General features: G+C 42.0%; 1 protein-coding gene across 1 annotated transcript in view; it reads right to left on the bottom strand.

Annotated features, from left to right (window-relative positions):
• RYR1 (ryanodine receptor 1) overlaps positions 1–23,026 on the bottom strand; it is a 359,853-nt gene that overhangs the window by 199,216 nt on the left and 137,611 nt on the right. The window contains exons 18-25 of the mRNA XM_082264106.1: positions 21,683–21,924; positions 18,756–18,948; positions 18,453–18,669; positions 18,077–18,181; positions 14,551–14,654; positions 11,673–11,756; positions 11,282–11,441; positions 911–1,058 (exon numbers count right to left, since the gene is read on the bottom strand). Coding sequence (XP_082120232.1) covers positions 911–1,058; positions 11,282–11,441; positions 11,673–11,756; positions 14,551–14,654; positions 18,077–18,181; positions 18,453–18,669; positions 18,756–18,948; positions 21,683–21,924 — 1,253 coding nt within the window. The remainder of the gene's footprint in view (positions 1–910; positions 1,059–11,281; positions 11,442–11,672; positions 11,757–14,550; positions 14,655–18,076; positions 18,182–18,452; positions 18,670–18,755; positions 18,949–21,682; positions 21,925–23,026) is intronic.

The raw sequence follows: 23,026 nt of genomic DNA, 5'->3' as shown, positions 1-23,026 counted from the left end.
AGACCCAACCATGATCCATCTTCAGTGTTCTGGCTGAGGGAAGAAGGTTTTCATGTAAGATTTTACATTACATGGCCCCATCCATTGGCCCCTCAATGCAGCAAAGTTGGTCTGTAGCATAGAAACAGCCCCAAAGCATAATGTTTCCACTTCCATGCTTGACTGTAGGGATGGTGTTCTTAGGGTTTTAGTCAGCATTTTTCTTTCGCTAAACACAGAGAGTTCCCCTCCTCAAGAAGGGACATGTACAGTCTTGCCAATGAACATTTAAATGATTCAGAAAAGGATTGGGAGAAAGTGCTGTGGTCAGATGAGACCAAAATTTAGCTCTTTGGCATTAACTTGACTCGCCGTGTTTGGGGGAAGAAAATCGCTAACTTTGACCCTAAGAACACCATCCCTACATTCAAGCACGGATGTGGAAACATGATGCTTTGGGGCTGTTTCTCTGCTAAAGGTACAGGGCGACTTTGCTGAATTGAGGGAGGAGAGTTTCCCAGCCAGAAGAGCTGCCAGCTCTTCCCAGTAGTCCAGCTGAAGATTTTGCAAATTCATAGAGAGTTAAAAGAGGGGTTTCACAAAGGACTGTCTGCCTAAGTCTGGAGGGATTCATCCAAGCCCAGGGAAACTGAGTACAGACCTGAGAGAGAGGGATCCTTGTGGCTGTTGCTGCCGTTAGTCCCTGGTGCTCTAGTTTTAAGGCTTGTCTGGCCATTGAATAGGGAGCGACTACAATGTATTTACTGTAATAAATATTAGAAAGAAAAAAATTGTATTTTGGCCCACTTAGAGCCATCAATGGCTGTGCGGGTCTCAGTTTACCCAGGTGTCCTGTGTTATCTTATAACACTTTATAAGAACTACGTGTTTTATAGTCTCTTTATGTGAGACTGAACCTCCTGGTACTCACAGCTTTCCTGGTCAGGTGGCTCAATGTTGTATCCATATCCAATGAGAGTACGCACAGCTTCACACAAGCTGTCCCTGTTGGTTTTCTTGGTCTTCTCATCCAGCAGAACGTACGGCACAAGACGTGGGTTTCGCTTGTTCTTTATGTCCTGCATTGAAATATATTCTTACAGCTCAGAAATGGTATACAGGAGAACTAAACAATGCTTATCTAGAGATCCCTCTCAAATATTCTTTAATATTCTGACCACAGCTGTATGTCTGAATTGGACCATCTTCTTACAAACGCTTGCTGTTGTTGTTTATGGTTGTGCTGTGCATGCAGAATCATTGCAAAGCTCAAGTAAGCTAGCTTTGTAATTAAAGCGTATATAAACCCATAAGCAAAAATGAAATATATTGCAGCTTGCCAATCCTTACAGAGGAACTAAAATTACCTTTGCTTCTCTCGACGGAACCTGTATCTTCTCTTGTGTGCCATCTCTTCATTGGTTAGGTTCTGGATGACGTGTCACTCCTGCGCATGCAGTCATCCTGGCACACAGAGATAGTGCCAGTGGTGTAAGCTGAGCTGTGCGTCTCAATTTACATGCCAGAGAAGACAATGAGCAGGCAGGTAAGTGTATCTTATTGCAGAAGAGACACTGCATGTCTCTTCTGCAATAAAAAGCCTGCCGCTCGCTGTTTGGTAGAGTGGAACTTTAGTTCTGCTTTTCAAAGTGGTTACTGGCGTAAACAGAAACAGAGGAGGAATAGGTGGTGCTGCCTAGGGGGAAATATTTTGATTGAACCCAGTAAACTAAAACCAGGGGCAATAAATAAATCACATACGATTGTTGTGTAAGGTGCGTGAGTGTCACGCGTGATCAATAGCTACATAAATTCATATTCCTCATACAAAATAAGATAACAAAAAATAAACAATTAATACATCAAAACTAGTGTATATATATATATATATATATATATATATATCACTACTCCCATGGTAGCTGCTGGTTACGGGTTCCCCTGGGTTACCATTAGCAACAGCATGAAAGTTTGACATTTTCCCAAGTGTTTTAGCTCAGTCAGGAATCAGTCCAGTATCTTTGGTTTTTATGTTTTATTGGGAACTTGGATAGGAGAAGGGAATTAGTGGGATACTCCAACTTATATGAACTATGCACAATATGCTGGGACGGCTTGAATAGAGCTGAATAGCACTGAGTATTGAGTAACACTGAGTAAAGCTGAATGACGCTGAATGACGCTGAATAAAGCTAGTCACGGCTAGGCCGCTGCACTTTGCCCTTGGCTGTGAAGTAGAATGATAAAGCTTCCTGAGGTAATCTGTATCCTGAGGCAAGCTGAATCCTGAGGTAAACTGTATTACTGAACAACTTCAGGGCCCTTCCTGGCACACCCTTTGTCCCTAATCTTCAGGGTTAACTACACGGCACCCCCTTTTCTGTACCACTCTGTGTGAGCTGGCTCCTTGATCCCCTGACTTCTCTGGAGTGGTCCCCTCTGTTAACTTCATGTACAAGGGATATAGTTGTTTAATATACTGCCATCTTGTGGTCATTTCGGTTACTGCATCTTTTTCAGTGTTCCCTCCTATTCTATGATGTATTTCCCATTCCTGTTTAGTTGGTGTGGAGGAGAAAATAAAGTACTGAGTGCAGAACCACGTCGTGTCTGTGGAGTTTATCATTGGTAGCAGAGGATGGTTTCCAACTATAGAGTACCACCTAAATTTGACGAAATCAGACCATACGAGTGCTGGAAAAATGAAATTAGTATTTGGAAACTTGTTACGGATTTGGACAAGAAGAAGCAGGCACTGGCGGTGGTGTTAGGGCTCGAGGGACGAGCCAGAGAGACCGCTTTGGAAATACCCGCGAGCGATCTGAATGAAGACAATGGTATGGAAACCTTGTTAGCTAAGCTGGACTCTGTATTCTTGAGAGAAGAAAAAGACAGCGCTTATGAAGCGTACTCTCATTTCGACTCGATTTCCAAAGACAGCGCGATGTCCATGGCAGACTACATCATAGACTTTGAGCAGAGTTACAACCGCATGAAGAAATACAACATGACCTTGCCTGACGCTGTGTTAGCGTTTAAACTACTGGACACGGCTTGTCTTGAAGAGAAGAGTAGGCAGCTAGCACTTACAGCGTGCACGGATTTAACATTTGCATCCATGAAGTCAGCGTTAAAACGGATTTTCGGAGGAAAAGCCAGTGGAGCAAGTGGAGGCAGCTTGACTCAAGATGCGGCGTTTTTCACGGAGCAGAGGCCACCAGGTAAATTCAGAGGGAACAACAGCCAGTCACAGAATAGACAGTGGCAGCCACAGCAAAGTACAAACCCGCTCGACAAATATGGTAAGCGAACAAAATGCGTAATTTGTCAGAGCACGTACCATTGGGCCAAAGACTGTCCTCGTCAGAGAAATTAAATAAAGCTAGCAGAAGATGAAAATGTCGAAGAGTGTAACATTACACTGTTTACAAAAGTTATGACGGACTCGGAGATCTTCCTAACTGAATCACTGGGATCAGCTATCATTGACACAGCATGCACACGTACTGTTTGTGGTGAAAAGTGGCTGGATAGTTACATGAAAAACCTGAGCCAAAGCCAAATAAACAAACTGATGCAAACAGAATCTTCAAGCTGTAGACCTTTCAGATTTGGTGATGGTCAGGTGGTACACTCCTACAGAAAGGTAAAGCTTCCCGCTAAGATCGGACCAACAAAATGTCACATTGAAACGGAAGTTGTTCCTGTTGATATCCCTTTACTGCTGAGCAAAATGGCTCTAAAGAGAGCAGGAACTGTTTTAGACATGGAGAATGACAAAGTGGTCATGTTCAAGCAACCAGTGCCTCTTGAGCTCACTAGTTCGGGACACTACTGTGTCGACATTAGAGATGGTAATACTGAAGTGGACACCAATGAAAGTGAAGTTCTTGTCATCACAGCAGAGATGTCTACAAAAGGGAAGCGTAAAATTCCCCTGAAGCTTCACAAACAGTTTGGCCATGCCTCTGCAGACCGGCTGCAGAGGCTTAGCCTCAGCTCTGGAAATACTGACAAAGACTATCCAGTTATTCTGCAAGAGATTATCCGTGACTGTGAGGTATGTCAAAGATATAATAGGACCAAGCCCAGACCTACTGTGGGTTTGCCTTTAGCCTCAGAGTACAATGAGACGGTGGCAATGGATTTACATGAGCTGGAACCTGGCATATGGTACCTCCACATCATCGACCATTTCACACGCTTCAGCGGTGGAAACATTGTGAGAACAAAGAAAGCCTCTGAAATTGTCAACTCTTTCATTCACTCATGGATAAGTGTTCATGGTGCCCCAAAACGGATATACACTGACAACGGTGGTGAGTTCAATAATGAGGAGATAAGAGAGATGGCAGAAAAATTCAACATTGAGATGAAGACCACAGCGGCATACAGTCCTTGGAGCAACGGGCTGCTGGAGAGACACAACATGACTCTGACTGAGATTCTTCTGAAGGTGAAAAGGGAAAACGAGTGTGGCTGGCAGACTGCTCTAGACTTGGCTTTAATGGCCAAAACAGTATGATCAATGTGCATGGTTATAGTTCACACCAGCTGGTGTTTGGTCACAGTCCTAATCTTCCCTCCATTTTGGTTAATAAACTGCCTGCTCTAGAAGGCACTTCTATGAGTACCAGAGTAGGACAGCACCTAGCAGCATTGCATGCTTCCAGAAGAGCATTCACAGAGGTGGAATGCTCAGAAAAAATAAAAAGAGCTTTACGAAAGCAGCTTAGGCCTACAGATGAAAAGTATGAGACAGGAGACAGAGTGTACTACAAACGAGCAGACAGTACAGAGTGGAAAGGTCCTGCTGTAGTTATCGGTCAAGATGGCTCTGTAGTGTTTGTCAGACACGGGGGTATCCTTGTCAGAGTACACCAGTCCAGGCTGAATAAAGTTAATGCACAGGATGAGGATACACCTGTACTACCTGATATCACTGAAAATAGTAAAGAAAAAGAAAATGTAATCCACACTGATGGGTCAAAGAATTCAGATGATGAAATGAGTGTTAATAGAGAAGTGCAAATCCATGAAAACACAGAAACAGATGATAGAGAAGATGTGAGACAAACTAATGAGAGGGATGCTACTAATACAGTGGGTTCCACGGGTGTCAAACTGAAAACAGGTCAGACAGTGACATTTACAAACAGAAATGATGAGACAAAACACACGGCCAGAGTTTTAGGCAGAGCAGGGAAAGCAAAAGGGCAATATAGAAACTGGTACAATGTGCAGTATCTTGAACCAAATGGCAACGAGGGTCAAAAGGAAGCTTTAGACATGTCAAAAGTTGATGATCTTCTCACTGAATGTGAGAACACTGATGGCGATGTACTTATTACCAAAGACATCTCTTTTGAGGCTGCTAAACAGCAAGAGATTGACAACTGGCAAAATAATAATGTTTACGAAGAAGTCACAGACAAAGGTCAGAAATGTATCTCTACTAGATGGGTCTGTACGTTAAAGGAAACTTCTAGTGGTGTTGTTCCCAAAGCCCGCCTTGTGGCGAGAGGTTTTGAAGAGGCCAATATGCATGAACTACAGAAAGATTCTCCCACATGTGCATCAGAGTCACTCAGGCTGCTGTTAGCTGTTATTTGTCAAAACAAATGGCAAGTGAACTCTATGGACGTTAAGTATGCTTTTTTGCAGGGAATGGAACTCTCAAGAGACATTTACATTCGTCCCCCACCAGAAGCGAGTGTGGACAATGTGTTGTGGAAACTAAAGAAATGTGTGTATGGACTTGCAGATGCTTCCCTCTACTGGTACAACAAGGTCAAAGAACTCATGCTGAAAAGTGGGGGTAACATGTCTCGGGTTGATCCTGCAGTGTTTTATTGGCAGAATGAGCAGTCTGAGGTAACAGGAGTACTGGCATGCCATGTGGATGATTTTTTTTGGGCAGGTTCAGAGCATTTTGTAACCAATGTCATCCCTGTGCTTAAATCTGCATTTCACGTGGGTCGTGAAGAGTGTGAGAGTTTTTCATATGTGGGGATGAACATTGCTACTGTGGGTGGTGTAGTACAGGTGCATCAGCACAGTTATATTGAAAACCTACAACCAATTAATTTGCAGGCAACACGTGCTGTACAGAGAGAGGCCCCACTGAATGAAAAAGAAAGAGAACAACTCAGATCCAAAATAGGACAGGTTCTGTGGGTTGCTAAACAAACAAGACCAGATGTTATGTTTGACACATGTAGCCTGGCATCCAACATTAAGAATGCTACTGTTCAGTCCATACATGAAGTGAACAAAGTGCTCCGTAAACTTAAGTCAGAGAAGGTAACACTTAAGTTTCAATACTTGGGTAACAGTGAGGATTTGAGTTTGGTAGTATTCAGTGATGCTTCACTGGGCAATCTTCCAGATGGAGGTACACAGGGTGGGGCTCTAATTGCCCTTATGGAAAAATCAGGAAAGTTCTCCCCACTGTTTTGGCAATCTAAAAAAATTAGACGTGTGGTAAGAAGCACACTGGCAGGAGAAACCCTTGCCATGTCAGATGGTATTGACAATGCTATGTTCTTGGCTATGCTCTACTCTGAACTCACTACTGGTAAAGCTGATCTTAATGCTCTTCCTCTTATCTGTGTTACTGATAATCATTCCCTGTTTGACGCTCTTAAGTCTACAAAACAGGTCACAGAGAAGAGACTGAGATTAGAAATAAGCGGTGTCAAAGAGCTCATACATGCTAATAAAATCAAAGAAGTGCGTTGGTCAACAGCCAAGTCACAACTTGCTGACTGTTTAACAAAAAAAGGTGCTTCCGCTCTTATGCTTCTTAAAGCGCTGTATGAGGGTGTATGGAAACTGTAAAATCTGGCCCATTGAGCATATATCTTGGTATTTTTATTTTTGTTTGTTTAAATACGCAAACTCACTTGAATGCTACTGTGTTCTGAAAATCATTTTTGTGTGACAATGTTTTATGTCAAACTCACCCGTTCTTTTTTTTATCTTTAGAAGAGAGTGAGATTGTTAACTTCATGTACAAGGGATATAGTTGTTTAATATACTGCCATCTTGTGGTCATTTCGGTTACTGCATCTTTTTCAGTGTTCCCTCCTATTCTATGATGTATTTCCCCTTCCTGTTTAGTTGGTGTGGAGGAGAAAATAAAGTACTGAGTGCAGAACCACGTCGTGTCTGTGGAGTTTATCACCCTCACCTATGCAGACCCTTTAGGCAGATCCCCTAGTACTCACGATACTGTTTTTCCCAAGCTGATTTTGCCAACAGCTCCAATGGTCAGCACACTGGATCCTTTGCAGCTCAGCACCACACCTGGTTCCTAGGCCGACTGCCTGAACCACCTTCCTCACACCTACAGGAGAGACAGCCGTCCACCTCCTCCTGGGATTTTGCTTCCCGCCAAAAGACACCCTGCCTCAGATGCTCTCCGCTTTTATTTCCAATCTCATGATGCACCTCTCCAGGTGCCAACCCACTGGGACAGTTACAAAAGCCTGTGTACCATTGGCCAGGTTTCCTCCACTGTCCAACAGGCCTCCCTATTGGACACAGTGGGGACACTCCCTCAGACCAGATGAATACACACTGAGCAGGCCTAACTAAAGATCAAACTCCTCTGATAAGCAGATAAAGCAATTATGGTTTTGCTGCTGCTTTCCAGAAAATGCCAAACTATATCTTCTATCAAGCACCTGACTAGGAGGGTGCTACATATATGAAAAGTGATGTGTGCTGGAAAGTGAAAAAAAGTGTTAGTGAACACTGCAAAGGACACTATTATACACGATAGTCATAAATTGTAAGTGGAAATGAGAATAAAAGTGTATATATATAAAATGATGTAAGGATATTCGTGTCACCACAGGATGACACTGTGGACACTAGGGTGATTCTGTGTCTTGTCCTGGTTATAAGTATCAAAGGAGGGATATGGATAATTGGACTTTGTTGGCACAACAACAGGATATATATCTAAAATGAAGTATATAGTTGGTTAAAAATTAAAGACACTCAATAAAAATATTCCATAGACACTACTACAAAAAGTGACTAGAGCTGAAAAGTGGTAAGTGCTGTAAATCACTACACAGAAAAATTGATGAGACCAACTTTAGTTCTGCTTTTCAAAGTGGTCACTGCATTTGTTTTCTTTTTTAGCTCATTTTCCCTTATTTCCCCTGGTGATCTGGCCAGTAAATCCCGCATTTTTCCACTTCCTATAGCAGACCAAGCTATTCAGCAAAAGTGGCAGTTAGAGGGTTGCGACAAACCATTTACCACTGACAGGGAAGTTTACAATGATCACCTTTTATTTATTTATGTATCCCTTTATCCCAAAAGGAAAAAAATTAAACTGTTATTGTAATTGCATTAAAAGAAAAGAGGTGTAGCGCTTAGGCTAATCCAAACAGTCTATAAATAGCACTTGTTTGCAGATGTGGGGAAGTAAGTTGATCAATCAGGCAGAAGCAGTGGCAGCCGGTGTAATCTGCATGCAGGGGCGCCGGACGCATGGAGCTTAATGGTTTTTTTTTAAATCACCTGATTAGAGCCAGAGGCTCAAATACGGTGATGCAAAGGGTGGAGCCGGGGGCGCAGAGCAGTGTGCCCCGAGCCCACCCATTTCGTGACAATATCGAATGAAAATTTGCTACTGTCACACAGTTCTCCTCCTGGCCAATCAGGAAGCATGTCCGATACGCGCTTCCTGATTGGCCGCAAGGCAAACCCCATGCCATTGGCCGTGGAGGAGGCGGGAGCGGGAGGACCGGAGGAGATGCGCCACCGGGACTGAGAAGCCAACGCCGGGGGAATGATGAGAAGCCGCCTGCCGCCGCTGCTGCTCCAGGTAAGTAAGGGGGCACGCACGCTGATCTCTGCATTGGGGGAATGTATGCTGGTCACTGCATTGAAGGGGACACGCACGCTGATCTTTGCATTGGGGGAATGTATGCTGGTCACTGCATTGAAGGGGACACGCACGCTGATTTCTGCATTGGGGGAATGTATGCTGGTCACTGCATTGAAGGGGGCACACACACTGATCTCTGCATTGGGGGAATGTATGCTGGTCACTGCATTGAAGGGGGCACGCACGCTGATCTCTGCATTGGGGTTATGTATGCTGGTCACTGCATTGAAGGGGGCACGCACGCTAATCTCTGCATTGGGGGAATGTATGCTGGTCACTGCATTGAAGGGGGCACGCACGCTGATCTCTGCATTAAAGGGGGCATGTACGCTGGTCACTGCATTGAAGGGGGCACGCACGCTGATCTCTGCATTAAAGGGGGCATGTACGCTGGTCACTGCATTGAAGGGGGCATGTACGCTGGTCTCTGCATTGAAAGGGGGCACGCTGGTCACTGTGCATTGAAAGGGGGCACGCTGGTCTCTCTGCTTTGAAAGGGGGCACGCTGGTCTCTCTGCATTGAAAGGAGGCACGCTGGCATCTCTGCATTGAAAGGGGGCACGCTGGTCTCTTTGCATTGAAAGGGGGCACGCTGGTCTCTGTGCATTGAAAGGGGGCACGCTGGTCTCTGTGCATTGAAAGGGGGCACGCTGGTCTCTGTGCATTGAAAGGGGGCACGCTGGTCTCTGTGCATTGAAAGGGGGCACGCTGGTCACTCTGCATTGAAAGGGGGCACGCTGGTCACTCTGCATTGAAAGGGGGCACGCTGGTCTCTCTGCATTGAAAGGAGGCACGCTGGCATCTCTGCATTGAAAGGGGGCACGCTGGTCTCTTTGCATTGAAAGGGGGCACGCTGGTCTCTGTGCATTGAAAGGGGGCACGCTGGTCTCTGTGCATTGAAAGGGGGCACGCTGGTCTCTGTGCATTGAAAGGGGGCACGCTGGTCTCTGTGCATTGAAAGGGGGCACGCTGGTCACTCTGCATTGAAAGGGGGCACGCTGGTCACTCTGCATTGAAAGGGGGCACGCTGATCTCTCTGCATTGAAAGGGGGCACGCTGGTCTCTCTGCATTGAAAGGGGGCACACTATACCTTAATTACTGAAGACCCCTTTCACACTTTTGCGACCTCAAAGTCACTTTTTTTTTTACAGCGTTTTTTGCCGCAAAGCAATGCCTATTAAATTTTTCTGTTTGCGCGCCCCCCCCCCCCCCCCCCCCCCAAAATTTTGAGCACCAGCCGCCACTGGGCAGAAGTGTAGATGATCAACACATCTGCAAACAAGTGCTATTTATGGACTGTTTGGATTAGCCTAAGCGCTACACCTCTTTTCTTTTATGTCATTTATGTTTTATCCTACATATGTGTTTGCAGCTGGCTTCATACAAACGATTTAATTCATTTTTAGAAATGTAATCTAAATTTTAATCTAAGGATTGATGAGGTGCAATATCTTGAATTTGGGTTTGTTTTAGGTATAGATACACTTTAAAGTATATCTACAGCCAATATATTATCTTTTTAATTTGGGATAGAGTGGGTAATGGTTAAAGCTCAATTAAAGCCTCCATATTTATTAGGCCTCATGCACATTGCTGTTGTTAAATTCATGTTTTTGTGAGTTTAGGCGTTTTTTTTTCCTGCCCTTGAACTCCCCTAATAGTATCCTATGTGTCCATGCACACATGAATGTTTTTAGCAGTTTAGTAGAGGGAGTTTAGAGGATGTTTTCCGAAAACCTTAAAATCGCATTCAGGAGAGGAGATTTTTACCACAAAAAAACGCTGTTAACACGTCTAAACGTTTGTTTAATTTATTGGACAGAATTTTAATTTATTCTGACCATTGAAATAAATAAATGCTGAAGTGATCAACATGCCTAGCATTTAGGCGCAATTAGCACTTCAGCTGCAGCAAGAGCCAAAAAGATATGTTCTGGAAGCTCCTTCGAGAATCAGATTGCTGCTTTTACACACAAACTGCATCCCAGGTTTCCAGCGGTTTGACATTTTCCCCCTGCACATTGTTGCTTACATCAATGTTTAGCGACTTGGAACATATTTTTCCGACCTTAAAAAACTTCTAGGAGAAAAGTGCCTCTTTGCAGTACACTGCAGAATTAGAATGTTGCACGCTGTGTAAGAGTAAGGGTTCTCTCTACAAAGTTCGGACAAGTCCCCTATTGTGTTGGACCAACAGCTCCTACAATCAGCAACCAGAGAGAAGATTTCAATAGCTTCAGTGTTTCTGCTGTGATTGAGGATTAAATACTCCACAGTACCTGCAGGTACATAGGTTAGTAAAGCATTGTTTTAAAGCTCATTTACTACATGTTAACAAAATGTAATACTTGGATGTCCATATGTAAATGTGCCTTGCCACAGATTCACTTTACCTGCATTATGCTGTATGTCCATCCTTGCTGTACTCGGTCTCTTGCCCACACATTGTGCCCATTTTCTGCCAGTTTATCCACCAAGGTGTTCTGAGCTGGTGTTAATTTGACATGGGAAAGATCAAGGGGAGCTGGTTTATATCCATTGGACATAATGTACCTTTAAAATGAAAGGTAAAAAATAAATATTTACAAGTCGCCATTTTTAACCCCGTACTCATTATCACTTTTGGCTTTAATATTGTCTGAAAGGAAAGATAAAGTCACAAAATTCAAGTTTTTACATGTTTATTGCAGGTATGAAAACCAAATGAAATTAAATTACAATTAGCAGTGCTTAGATACACAAGGTCAACTACGATCTTATAGTCAGGAGTAATCTGATACTTACGTTTTGGGAAGTTTTATCTTTTTTAGGTTTTCTTCTGCTTTTTCATCTGCCATTCCAACATGGCAACCCAGAGCTAAGAGTGTTCTGCAGAGAGGATAGAAGACAGCAATGTATGAAAGGCATATAAGCAAGCTTTAAAACTTTCAAGAATTATTAGGGTGTACATGTAGTATTATCAAAGCATGTTATTATGTTGGATATGGCCAGGGTAAGGCTGGCCATACATTATACAATTTTCTTACAATTTTCTGTACAATTTTCTTTCAATTTACCTTCAACTATGTAGTACAAAGGCCTGCCTTATTGGATACAATTGAAAGTGGTGTTTAGTTTTGACCTCATATTATATGGTTTTTGGTAAATCAAACAGAAATTTGTACCAGAAAATTGAACATGGATGGCCAGCCTTAGACTGGTGATTACTGTCCGCTGACCATTATCTCATTATCACATTGATTTTATTGTGCTGTACAAGAGGTGACTGCCAATCCAATGAGTCAATAATGAAAAACAGTTGCTCCCTAACATATGGGTGTCTAGGAAAATGCTTTTCCTTCATCGCGGTTGTGTGTCGGGGGGGGGGGGGGGGTCTTTATATCTTTCACTTATAAAAACCCTTAAATGCCTTGTATACTGTCTGAAAAAATACACAACACCCCTCTACATCCACAAGCAGCCTAGAGCTGCTTGTATAAAACTGAGGGTAGTTGCGAGGCTTTGGACCCAAGTTTTTTGTAGATATTAACAGATCTTTAGTTGGGCCTAAAACAGCCTTGGTTTGCCAGCTCACTACAAAGCAAGGGTCTTCCAATTAAGAGGGTGACTAGTCTTGAGTAGCATAAGTATATTCAAACATGCAGGGATGGCAAAGACACAGGATGAGAGTCGATTTGTGCATTTTATTTATTCACAGATGGCAAAAATACAAACACTAAGAGCCAACACGTTTTAAAGGCCAAGCTATCCCCCTTCATAATGGCTTTATTGTCTATCATAGTGGAAGGCCCTTGCTACAGGGCTCTGTACTACTGACATTTGTGAGATATCCCTTGCTCTGATTGATATATCTGGGTTGACATTGCCTGAGTTCAATATATACTATGATAGATAATAAAGCCCTGATGAAGAGCCCCTCACATTATTTAATGGACTCAAACAATGACAACCTGAGAATATCACTCAAAGCAAGCGTTGGCATTCCATAGCATTGCAGCAAATGCCCTTCACTGTTCTAGATGTTAAAGCCCTGATGAAGGAGGATCATTTGGCTCCAAAATGCATTGGCTCCATGTGCTTGTACTTTTGCCAATAAAATACATACTTGAACTCTCATCACATGCGTTTTGCTCTCCTTCTCGTATGAATATACATAGAGCTGCTTGTAGGAAGAGCAATCCATGCATGTAGGTTTTATCCTAAGCATTTGTATATAGATGTAGCACCCTCCTAGGTAGGTGCTGAAAGAGTATAGTTTTGTAAAGCTTTCTGCTAACCAGGAAGATTTCCATGTAACTATAGAGTGCTCTCTGCCTACCAGGGAACAGAATCTGTTTATGGAGTCTGCTCATGGTGCTTAGTTTCAGCTCAGCTTGTTTGAATGTTTCACACTGGTCCAATAGGGAGGAAACCTGACAAGTGAGCGCACAGGTATTGTTAAAGTCCTGGTGATTGGCAGAGGAAAGTGCCTCCTTGCATGCTGGGTGACTTTATAAATGCCAGGTGCACGTGTTTGGGGTCTTGGGCTGAAAAGCGGGATCCCGGAGGGAGGGGGCGGCTGCCCCTCCTCTGTAGAAGCTGAAATGCGGCCTTGGGTAGTCGACCTGAGGACCTGAAAGTCAGAAAGAAGCTGAACCCAAAGGTCCTGCAGAGCTGACTGGAAGGGAGACACCAGGAAGGATCTGATTCTGCCTACTGTGAGTACAGATCTGTGTCATGGGGCCTGTCATGTGAGGGCCATTCCTTCAACTAGAAGAGTCAGTGGACGGGTGTCAGTCAAGGGGATGCTAGAGAGTGTCCTGAAGATAAAGTATTTGCATCAAGTCTGCTGCTAGAGAGATCAAGAAAACTTAATTATTCTATACAAGTGGCAGTATGGTTAAAGCAGTGTGTCTGCTTCCACAAATAACCTGGTGAGGCCAAGTGAGAGTTGTCCTTAAGTACTGTGAATAGTTCAATAGGATTATCCCACTATTCACTTCTCTCATCCAAGTTCCACAATAAATACAAAACAAAATCCCCTGGACTGTTTATTGAGTAACGAGCAAACGGGAGTAAGGATGGATAAGTGAAAAATCCCCTAGTAACTGTTTGTAGTTAATCAGAGGAGACCCAAGAAGTCAACGCACAGCAAGCCCTACGGGGACAGTGCTACATACAGTATCTTTATTATTAATTTAGAATTTCTCCAAGGACTTTCCAGCTAATAGTGCTTATGGGGATGGATCTCTTTTTCTGACCTCAGACGGATACAGTCAGCTCCACTCTTGCAATAAGATTTAGATTTGTCTAGGCCGGGAGTACAAATACAGTATTTCATCTCCTAGTAATACATGCTCAAATGATATACAAAGCTTTACATCGATACTATAGTGACACTGGAAAGCTCCTATAAAAGAAAACTGCTATTGCTTACCACCTTCTGAAAATGCCAGTTGCCTGGCTGTCTCTGGCTTCAACACTTTCTGAAACACTGACCTGCAAGCATGTTGAGGTCTTAATCTACATGTATGTTTCAGGTAATATAAAGGGCATTGGGTCAACAAGACAGCCAGAGATCTCGCCTTTACAAAATAAGAGGTTAGCAATTGAAGCCTATATATTTCCTCGGTACAGGTCTATTTTGAATCACGGCTGTTATTCCTAAATTCTATGTACATACTTCAAGGTCTCCCCAGACATGAGCAGGTTGTAGTTTCTCTCTGGTTCTGGCAGACTGTGGAAATCGAGAAGACATGGATGTAGTCTCTTGTTATCATCCCGAATCTGTAGAAAAAACAAGTGTGGCTGTGTGGACCTTCCAGCGGATTTCAGACATAAATTGACAAAAACTGTATTTAATGTACTTTGTTAAACGAATACAATTATGAATAGTGTGTTTCTGCTGGCACAGGTTATGCTGGAGGCCTACAAGACACTGTCATTTTGCTATGGAATTAAGCTTCCATCTAGTGGTAAACATGGGAAGAATTGTAGATTCATGTAGAACAGCTTTTCTCAACCTTTTCAACACAGAGGAACCCTTGAAATACATTTCTGGTCTCGTGGGAACCCCTGCTAAAAATTAAAAGTGTACAACTCATGACACATTAGTGTGACAGTCAGTGGGAAGAATGTTCCTTACTCTTGCCATCATTGGGAAGAATTACCCCATTACAGATAGCTAAAAAGGAACAATGGTGTCACTGGGAACTTATCTGAGAGGCAGAAATTCCCATTTCTCAAGTAACCCCAGTTAAGAAACCCTGATGTAGAATCTAAAACATTCAAGCAGATTTATTCTTTGTTTATTTTCTTATTTTAGAACTTGTGTCATTGTAATGGGAGCTATACATGCTTAGATAAATGACCAATTCATTTTTCAATCAATCTCTCCCAATAGGAATACCTGATCTATAATTGACAACTCATTTCATTGATATGACACATACAAAGAAGTGCAATTTGCTCGATATGGGAAAATACAACACCAGTTCCAAAATAGTTTTGGACGCTGTGTAAAATCTACATAAAAACAGAGGCTTGGTTCACACTAATGCGACTGCAGACATTGCATGTGATTCGAACCACGTTCCTGTGCACATCACGTGAGATGTATGTGAGGTTAAGATTCAGTCATACAGTTTGTATGGCTAAAATTGCATCACATTCACACCAAAATGGTGCAGGACCTGCACCATTGTTTTGGTTTGCATTGGAATTGGATCGCTTCGGTGTTCAGACACATGCGATCCAATGCCATCCGTTTCCACAGTTCCCACTGGGTTCTGCCAACCAATTTGAGGGTGTCATTAACTTTATATTGACACCCGCAGCGGTTCGCAGAGTGCAATGTGAACTGCCTGTGATTCTGATGCAGTGCAGGAACCCGCACAGGAATAAATAACTGTGGTTCCTGCTGCACCAGTGTAAACCTAGCAATGATTTGCAAATATCATTAACCCATATTTTGTTCACAATAGAAAACAGAAAACATACTGTATCAAATGTTTAAACTGATAAAATGTACCATTTATAAAAAATAAAAAAAAAAACATATCTCAAAAAAGTTGGGACAAAGCAACAAAAAGAAGGCAAAGTAGGTGGTACCAACAAGGAGGAGCTGGAAGAACATTTTGCCACTAATTAGGTTAATTTGGAACAGGTCAGTAACATGGTTGGGTATAAAAAGTGCATCTTAGAGAATAAGAGTGTCTTAGAAGTAGAGAAGGGCAGATGTTCACCAATCTGTAAAAAGCTGCATCTAAAAACTGTCGAACAATTTTGGAATGATGTTCCTCAACGTAAAATTGAAAAAGAACTTATATATACAGTATATATACAGTATATATATATATATATATATATATATATATATATATCTCATCATCATCATCTACAGTACATAATACCACCAAAACATTAAGCGAATCTAGAGGAATCTCTGTGCGCAAGGGACAAGGCTGAAACCCATTACTGGTGCCAGTGATCCTTGGGCCCTCGGGCGGCACTGTAAAAAAAAACAGACATGATTCTGTGACGGACATGACTGCATGGGCTTCCAAAGATTACTAACTGTGAAAACAGTTTGCGGTGCCATCCAAAAATGCAAGGTAAAGCTATATCATGCAAAGAAGAAGCCATATCCAAAACAATCTAGAAACACCACCATCTGGAAAACTGTTGATCAGACAAATTGAAATTTGAAATTCTCTTTGGCAACCATAGGCGCCACATCCTCCAGACTAAAGAGAAGGACCTTCCGGCTTGGTATCGGTGCTCAGTTCAAAAGCCTGCATCTCTGATGGTACGTATGGGCAGCTTGCAAATCTGGAAAGGCACCAACAATGCTGACAAATATATCCAAGGATTTAAAGCAGTATATGCTCTCATCCAGACAGTGTCTTTTCAGGGAAAGCCTTTTTCAGGACAATGCTAAACAGCATACTGCATCATTGACAACATCATGGCTTCAAAGTGGAAGAGTCTGGGTGCCTAACTGGCCTGCCTGCAGCCCAGACCTTTCACCAACTGAAAAAATACTTGGTGCATCTTTTCAAACAAAAAATGTAATAAACAAGACCCATGAATATTGAGCAGTTAGAATCCTGTATCAGGCAAGAATGGATCAACATTCCTCCAGCAACTGGTCTTCTCAGTTCCCAGACGTTGTCGGTAAAAAAAGAATGGATGCCAGACCCAGGTAAGCATGGCCTTGTCCCCACGTTTTTTAGACATGTTGCTGCCATCAATTTCCTTTTTTTTTTTCTCAAATGGTACAATTTCTCAGTTTAAACATTTGATATGCTTTCTATTTGGGTTTATGAGATTTGCAAAAAATTGTGTTCTGTTTTTTATGTAGAGTTTACACAGTGTCCCAACGTTTTTGGATTTGGGGTTGTGCAATCCTAAGTTATTGGTCACATCTCTGTTTTTACCATGCAAACTCATAATCCAATCTATCGAAATATGATCAAATTCCTGAACAAAGAATCTCAGTGCTGCCCATTGATGCAACATGATCGATAGTTTTCCACCCTGGCGAACCGACTCAGTTTGACCAAATTCAATCTAAATTGAGTCTAAATTGATTGGAAGAGAACTTGTGCCATTTTGATCATTTTGATCAAATCACACATTGGTTGGATAACAACATTGAAGCATGTCTGGCCAACATAAGGTCTGTACATACTGAGAGAAATTTATTCTGCGTATTAAACTTAAAGTAATTGTAAACTCTTACATATGCAGGGAAGTGACTGGCCTCGGGTGAGGATGAAAGAAATCCTTATACATAGGTTGTACTTTTTTTATCTGCTGCCCTCTCTCCTCTACATATGTTCAAAGTCCAGAATTTACACAGATCTTCTGAATGCAGGGGGTGGAGATATGATGTCTTATACTGCACAGCATAGAGCTGAGTGTAATCTAAGAGCTAAGTGGAGGGAATAGACACACCGCCCCCTATACAGTCTCATAGGGAAACATGCACATTTGAGGGTGTCAGTCATTTGCTGTGCACTGGGGGGGCGTGCCCATCTCTTGGCATTGTCTGGTGTCAGCAAAGACTGTCAGAAGTGACTCATGCAGATGGGAAAGTAGACAGAAAACACACTAGGTGCTTTGAATAGAGGCAAGTACACACTATAGGATATGCTTTGTTAATTTCTATTAAAAAAAGGAAAATAAGAGTTTAGTGGAATACATACAGGTCCATAAGTCCATCCTTGTTCAATTCTAGTAAGGGCCCACAGTTCATGTATGTTCTCCGCCAACTTTTCACGGATTCGTTCTAAGTGAGGAGGAAGGACAATCTGTACAAGGAGATAAAGAATGCATGTGAGAACCATGCTAAAGTTCCTAAACAGGTGTTTACTTTTGATTCAGCAAGATTTAGTTTTGTAATAATGGTGTCATGTTCGGTACAGATCAGCAATGCCATTACATCCAGGTGACATTATTTTTGAGTGTCGAGAATTTTTTAAACACGAGTTGGCTTTAAATGTTATCCAGTTTAGGAAAGGTCACTGAAAGCCATGTTTTTCATTATCATATAACATATTTTGCCTTGATTCTCTCCCCTACCTGCACAGTGTCCACAGGGCAGGGGACAAAAGAGGTGTGGGAGAGGGATTTAGTGGGCCCCAGGAGATTACGAATATCTCCCACATCATGTTTGTATTCTTTGATTGGTTCTACCCTCAAACGATCCCGAGGGAGTAGCGCTTCATAGGCTGGTGCATAACCTGGAGGTGGGAGGAACTTGAAATCACCATGACGACCTCCCAGAAGGAAACGAATTCTGAGAACAAAAAAAAAGAACAACCCTCAGAATGGCAGCAAAGTCAATCATGTGCTGAAGATGTTAGAAAATGCTTTTTTCCTTACTTAACTCCAGGTGAGAAGCTTGAAACTGGAAAGAAGAGGCCATCCAAGTTAAAGTTCTCAAACATGCCCTGTACTGGATGCCCATTGAATCGGAAAGAAATGCTTGGTACGGTCAAATCCAGGCAGCAGCTGACCACATCGTCAGCTGTTAACAAGTGATTGTTGTGGGAGGCTACAGGCCTGCAAACCCGACCTGTTATGGAATACATACAAGAAAATATTGATGGATAAACAATACATGAACATTGATGCTTCAGTCACTGGTCAATTATAGCTATTTAGATAGTTCCCTATAAAGGTGATTTCCCATCATTTATTTCCCAAATATTGATGGGTGCAAAAAAGAACAGAAATCTGTTCAACAGGGACATACCGTAGATCACTAAAAGCTTAACAGTTCCAACCCTTCCCTGCTCTTCCAAAGCTGAAATCAAAGTTTAAGTTTGAGTTGGGCTTTAAACAACATGCCATTGAGGATCTGAGAAGAACTAAAATGTCTACAAATAAAAAAAGTGCAGTGCTAGTAGTCACAAATGAATAAATACATAAAATACAAGTCCATGTAAATAGTCCCATCAAACACTGAAAGATAGGAGATCACTCTATCCGTGAATAGTGATGAAAAGATTTGCAAAGATGCCACCAGCCTGTGATTTCACACCACGCTTACCCTAATGCATGGACCCCCTAATAAAGCAAGTCACATTTACTTTGTTTACAATTGGAAGCTGAACACAAATCACCGGGAAGATGTTCCCTCAATCAAATGGATGGCATCAAACACAATATAGCAGCATCTGCTTCCCTCATTCATAAAGTTATGCCAAGGAGCGATACAAAAGCCTTGGGAGAAGCATGTAATATTAACAACCTTCTGTCCAGTTACTAAGATGGCCGACATCGACTGCACATGCGTAGTAGCATGTGTGCGTAGGTAGACCCGTTACGTCAAACGTGGCTCCATTAGGGGTGGAACTGATAGTACTGGACAGAAGGTTGGTAATACTGCAATACTACATGCTTCTCCCAAGGCTTTTATATCACTCCTTGGCATAACTTTATGAATGAGGGATGCAGATGCTACTATATTGTGTTTAATGCCGTCCATCTGATTAAGGGAACATCTACCCGGTGATTTGGATTCAGCTTACAATTGTAAACAAAGTTAATGTGATCTGCTTTATTAGGGGGGTCCATTCATGGATAGAGGGATCTCCTATCTTTCACAGTGTTTGATGGGACTACCGTATTTTCCGGCGTATAAGACGACTGGGCGTATAAGACGACCCCCCTAATTTTCATCTACCGGTAATACTTATACTTAGGTTACCATGGAGATATTATACTCGGCGTATAAGACGACCCCCCCCATTTTTGGGGGATTTTTTTGAGGTTCAAAAGTAGTGTTATACGCCAGAAAATACAGTATTTACATGGACTTTTATTTGATGTATTTATTAATTTATCACTAATAGCGTTGCACTTTTTATTCGTGTTTATATAATCTGGTGTCTGGATTGTGCAAAGCTGCTAATTATTTAATATACTTTTATCATTTGCGCAGATATATTTTTCTATATATAACTAAAATGTCTAACTGGGCCCTTTAAGGACCTGGGGATACCACAGAAGCTGTTCTTGATGTTCACCAGGCAGGTGCTGAAGAAGAAGAAAAAAGACCAGTAGTCATCAGTATGGCCTGAGAACCCTGAGCCCTTCCATCTAAGAAGGCTGAAGCAAAACATTTGTAATGGCAATAATTGTCACACTTACTCTTCACTGAAGGGAATATTTTCCTCGTGCGAAAGACAAAGTGCACCTCAGTGTTGTGCAGGGAGGAGATGGAATGTTGAGTCATTGCTTCCAGTTAGATTTGGAAAGTAGAGGAAAGTGGAAAGGAAGTTCTGGACCCAAAGGGTTATCTTACTGGTATTGTTATCTTAAGGTATTGATGCTGGTGTAAATGATCTGCTTCCCGGGCAGGCAGCTTCTACACTTCAGAGGATCTCCATAGTCTCCATGGCTTGAAGTGTAATGTAACGAGAATAGTACTTGAAGCGCCACACCACTGCTAAGAGGTCTAGATAAAACTTTATTCCATTAAAGTCAGGGGTATAATCCAAAAATGCGAACTGATAGAAAGACCTCGCGCTTATGGTGTAATAAATATGTGAATAAATATATATAAATAATAACTTACACTCTAAAGTGTCTGTGTGCTAGCTGCTAGCTGCAAATTAAAGTGCATGTGCCTTTAAATAGATATATAGTGCCAGTGTTGCAGCGCTGCTAAAATGTCTGTGCAAAAGTGCAAAAAGTGCGACAATGTGATATTTGCACATTGTCGCACTTTTTGCACATATCCATTTTTTTGCACTTTTGCACAGACATTTTAGCAGCGCTGCAACACCGGCACTATATATAATCCAAAAAATTAGCCAATGCGGTGGCTCTCAAACAAGCTACTAATAAAGCTTATGATTGAATTTCACACTGGAAAAAATACCATTGTAGGTCCAGTTCACTTCTGGCTTGTTCACATTGTTGTTTGTCAAACCCTGATGAAGGGGGCACTTGGACCCCCGAAATGCATTGGATCCTTTTTTTGGATTGTACCCCTGATTTTTAATGGAATAAAGTTGTATCTGGACCTCTTAGCAGTGGTGTGTAAATTCAATTTCAATTCTAGTTACATGTTTGGAAAGTATATAATTTATAAATTGTTCACAGTTATAATGGTGATCGTAAAATGTTGTTTCATATTTACTCTCTATCTTTTAGGACCACAGTAGACAATGAAGAATAAATTCAAGTTGAACTTCAGGCAAATAGCTAAATGCAGACAGAGGTGTCAGCATCTTGACTTAAGAAAATATCTAACCATGAATCTATAAACCCTGTTTTCTGATCAGTGATCTGGGACTCACCTGACCACAGATGAAGACCATCAAAAGCGAAGGAGTACAAATCGTCACCGGCTCCATTGGCTCCCCAGCCTTCCCCTGCACCAGGGTAAGGGCTGTAGCCCTCAGTCAGCGCCCAACCAACTCGAAGGTGAGTAGCTTCGGCAGTTACAAAGGGTTCCACCTCATCCACAATTACTTCAAAATACCACTTTTTGAACTGAGTGGAGCCTTCACATGTCCCCAAGAAGACGTTGGGTCTCATGCTGAAATAAAAAGGAGGGGCAATATTACTGAGCTAATACTATACATATAGTATATTATTTTCTAATGCTAGCTTTCATACACACCTGAAAAAACTAGTTTACACACATGTAGTTTTAAAATCCCTAAAACATTATACTAGTCGAAGTTATTATTTGTAACAGCTGAACCTTTAAAGTAAACATTTTCCTTGACACGGGACTTCAATGCTTTAGCACTGGTTCCCATTGATACGATGCAGGAAATGCACAGGATTCGCTGCTTTTGCCCGCCTCGCACTGCATATCAATCGCACGGCATCCATGCAATCTGCTGCAGGTGTCATGGTTAGATTAACGACACCCTGAAACAGATCGCAAAATGCAGTGCATTCGCCAGAATCGCATCGCATGGGTGTAAACACCCATGCGATGCAATTCAGGTGCGGGATAAAAAAGGATACTGTACCATTTTGGTGTGGATGCGATGAAAATGTATGGCTCAAATCACACCGCACAAAAAATGCATGTGATGTTCACAGGAATGTGGTGCAATTTCTGTGTGAATCACATGCAGTATCCTGCACTACACAAGTGTGAACCTAGGCTAAATGTATTTAAATATTTTTAATAGGCAGTAAACAAGCTTTAAAATAATGTTATTATGTTCCATTCTGACTCCACACTTATGGTGCTCACCAAACATAATTACATCCACCAATAATAAACAATGAACAAGAAAAGCAGCCATATTTAAAAATTGCCCAGTATAAAATATTACAAATTAGGCTACCGTAATCCGACTTTAACACAGTGCTTGAAAAACAAACGTTATACTTAGTAACAAATTAAAATATAAATTATTCACTCCACTCAATCCCATAGTGCAGGGGTCTCAAAACTTTATAAAAAAAAGGGCCAGTTTACTGTCCTTCAGACTTTAGGGGGGCTGGACTGTGTCCAGTGGGAGTGAACAATGCCCAATCTTTGGTATTAGGGGGAGAAATGGTTGGCGCCAGTTGGAGGAACAGTACCCCATTTTCGATATCAGTAGAAGGAATTATGCCCCATCATTGGTCAGTGAAATGAATATTTCCCCATTGCAGATGTCAGTGGCAGAAATAAT

The sequence above is a fragment of the Pelophylax lessonae genome (genome assembly GCF_965119305.1).
Source record: "Pelophylax lessonae genome assembly, chromosome: 7".
Lineage (NCBI taxonomy): Eukaryota > Metazoa > Chordata > Amphibia > Anura > Ranidae > Pelophylax > Pelophylax lessonae.
Note: the sequence above shows the minus strand (reverse complement) of the source record. Positions and strands in the feature narration are given on the sequence as shown.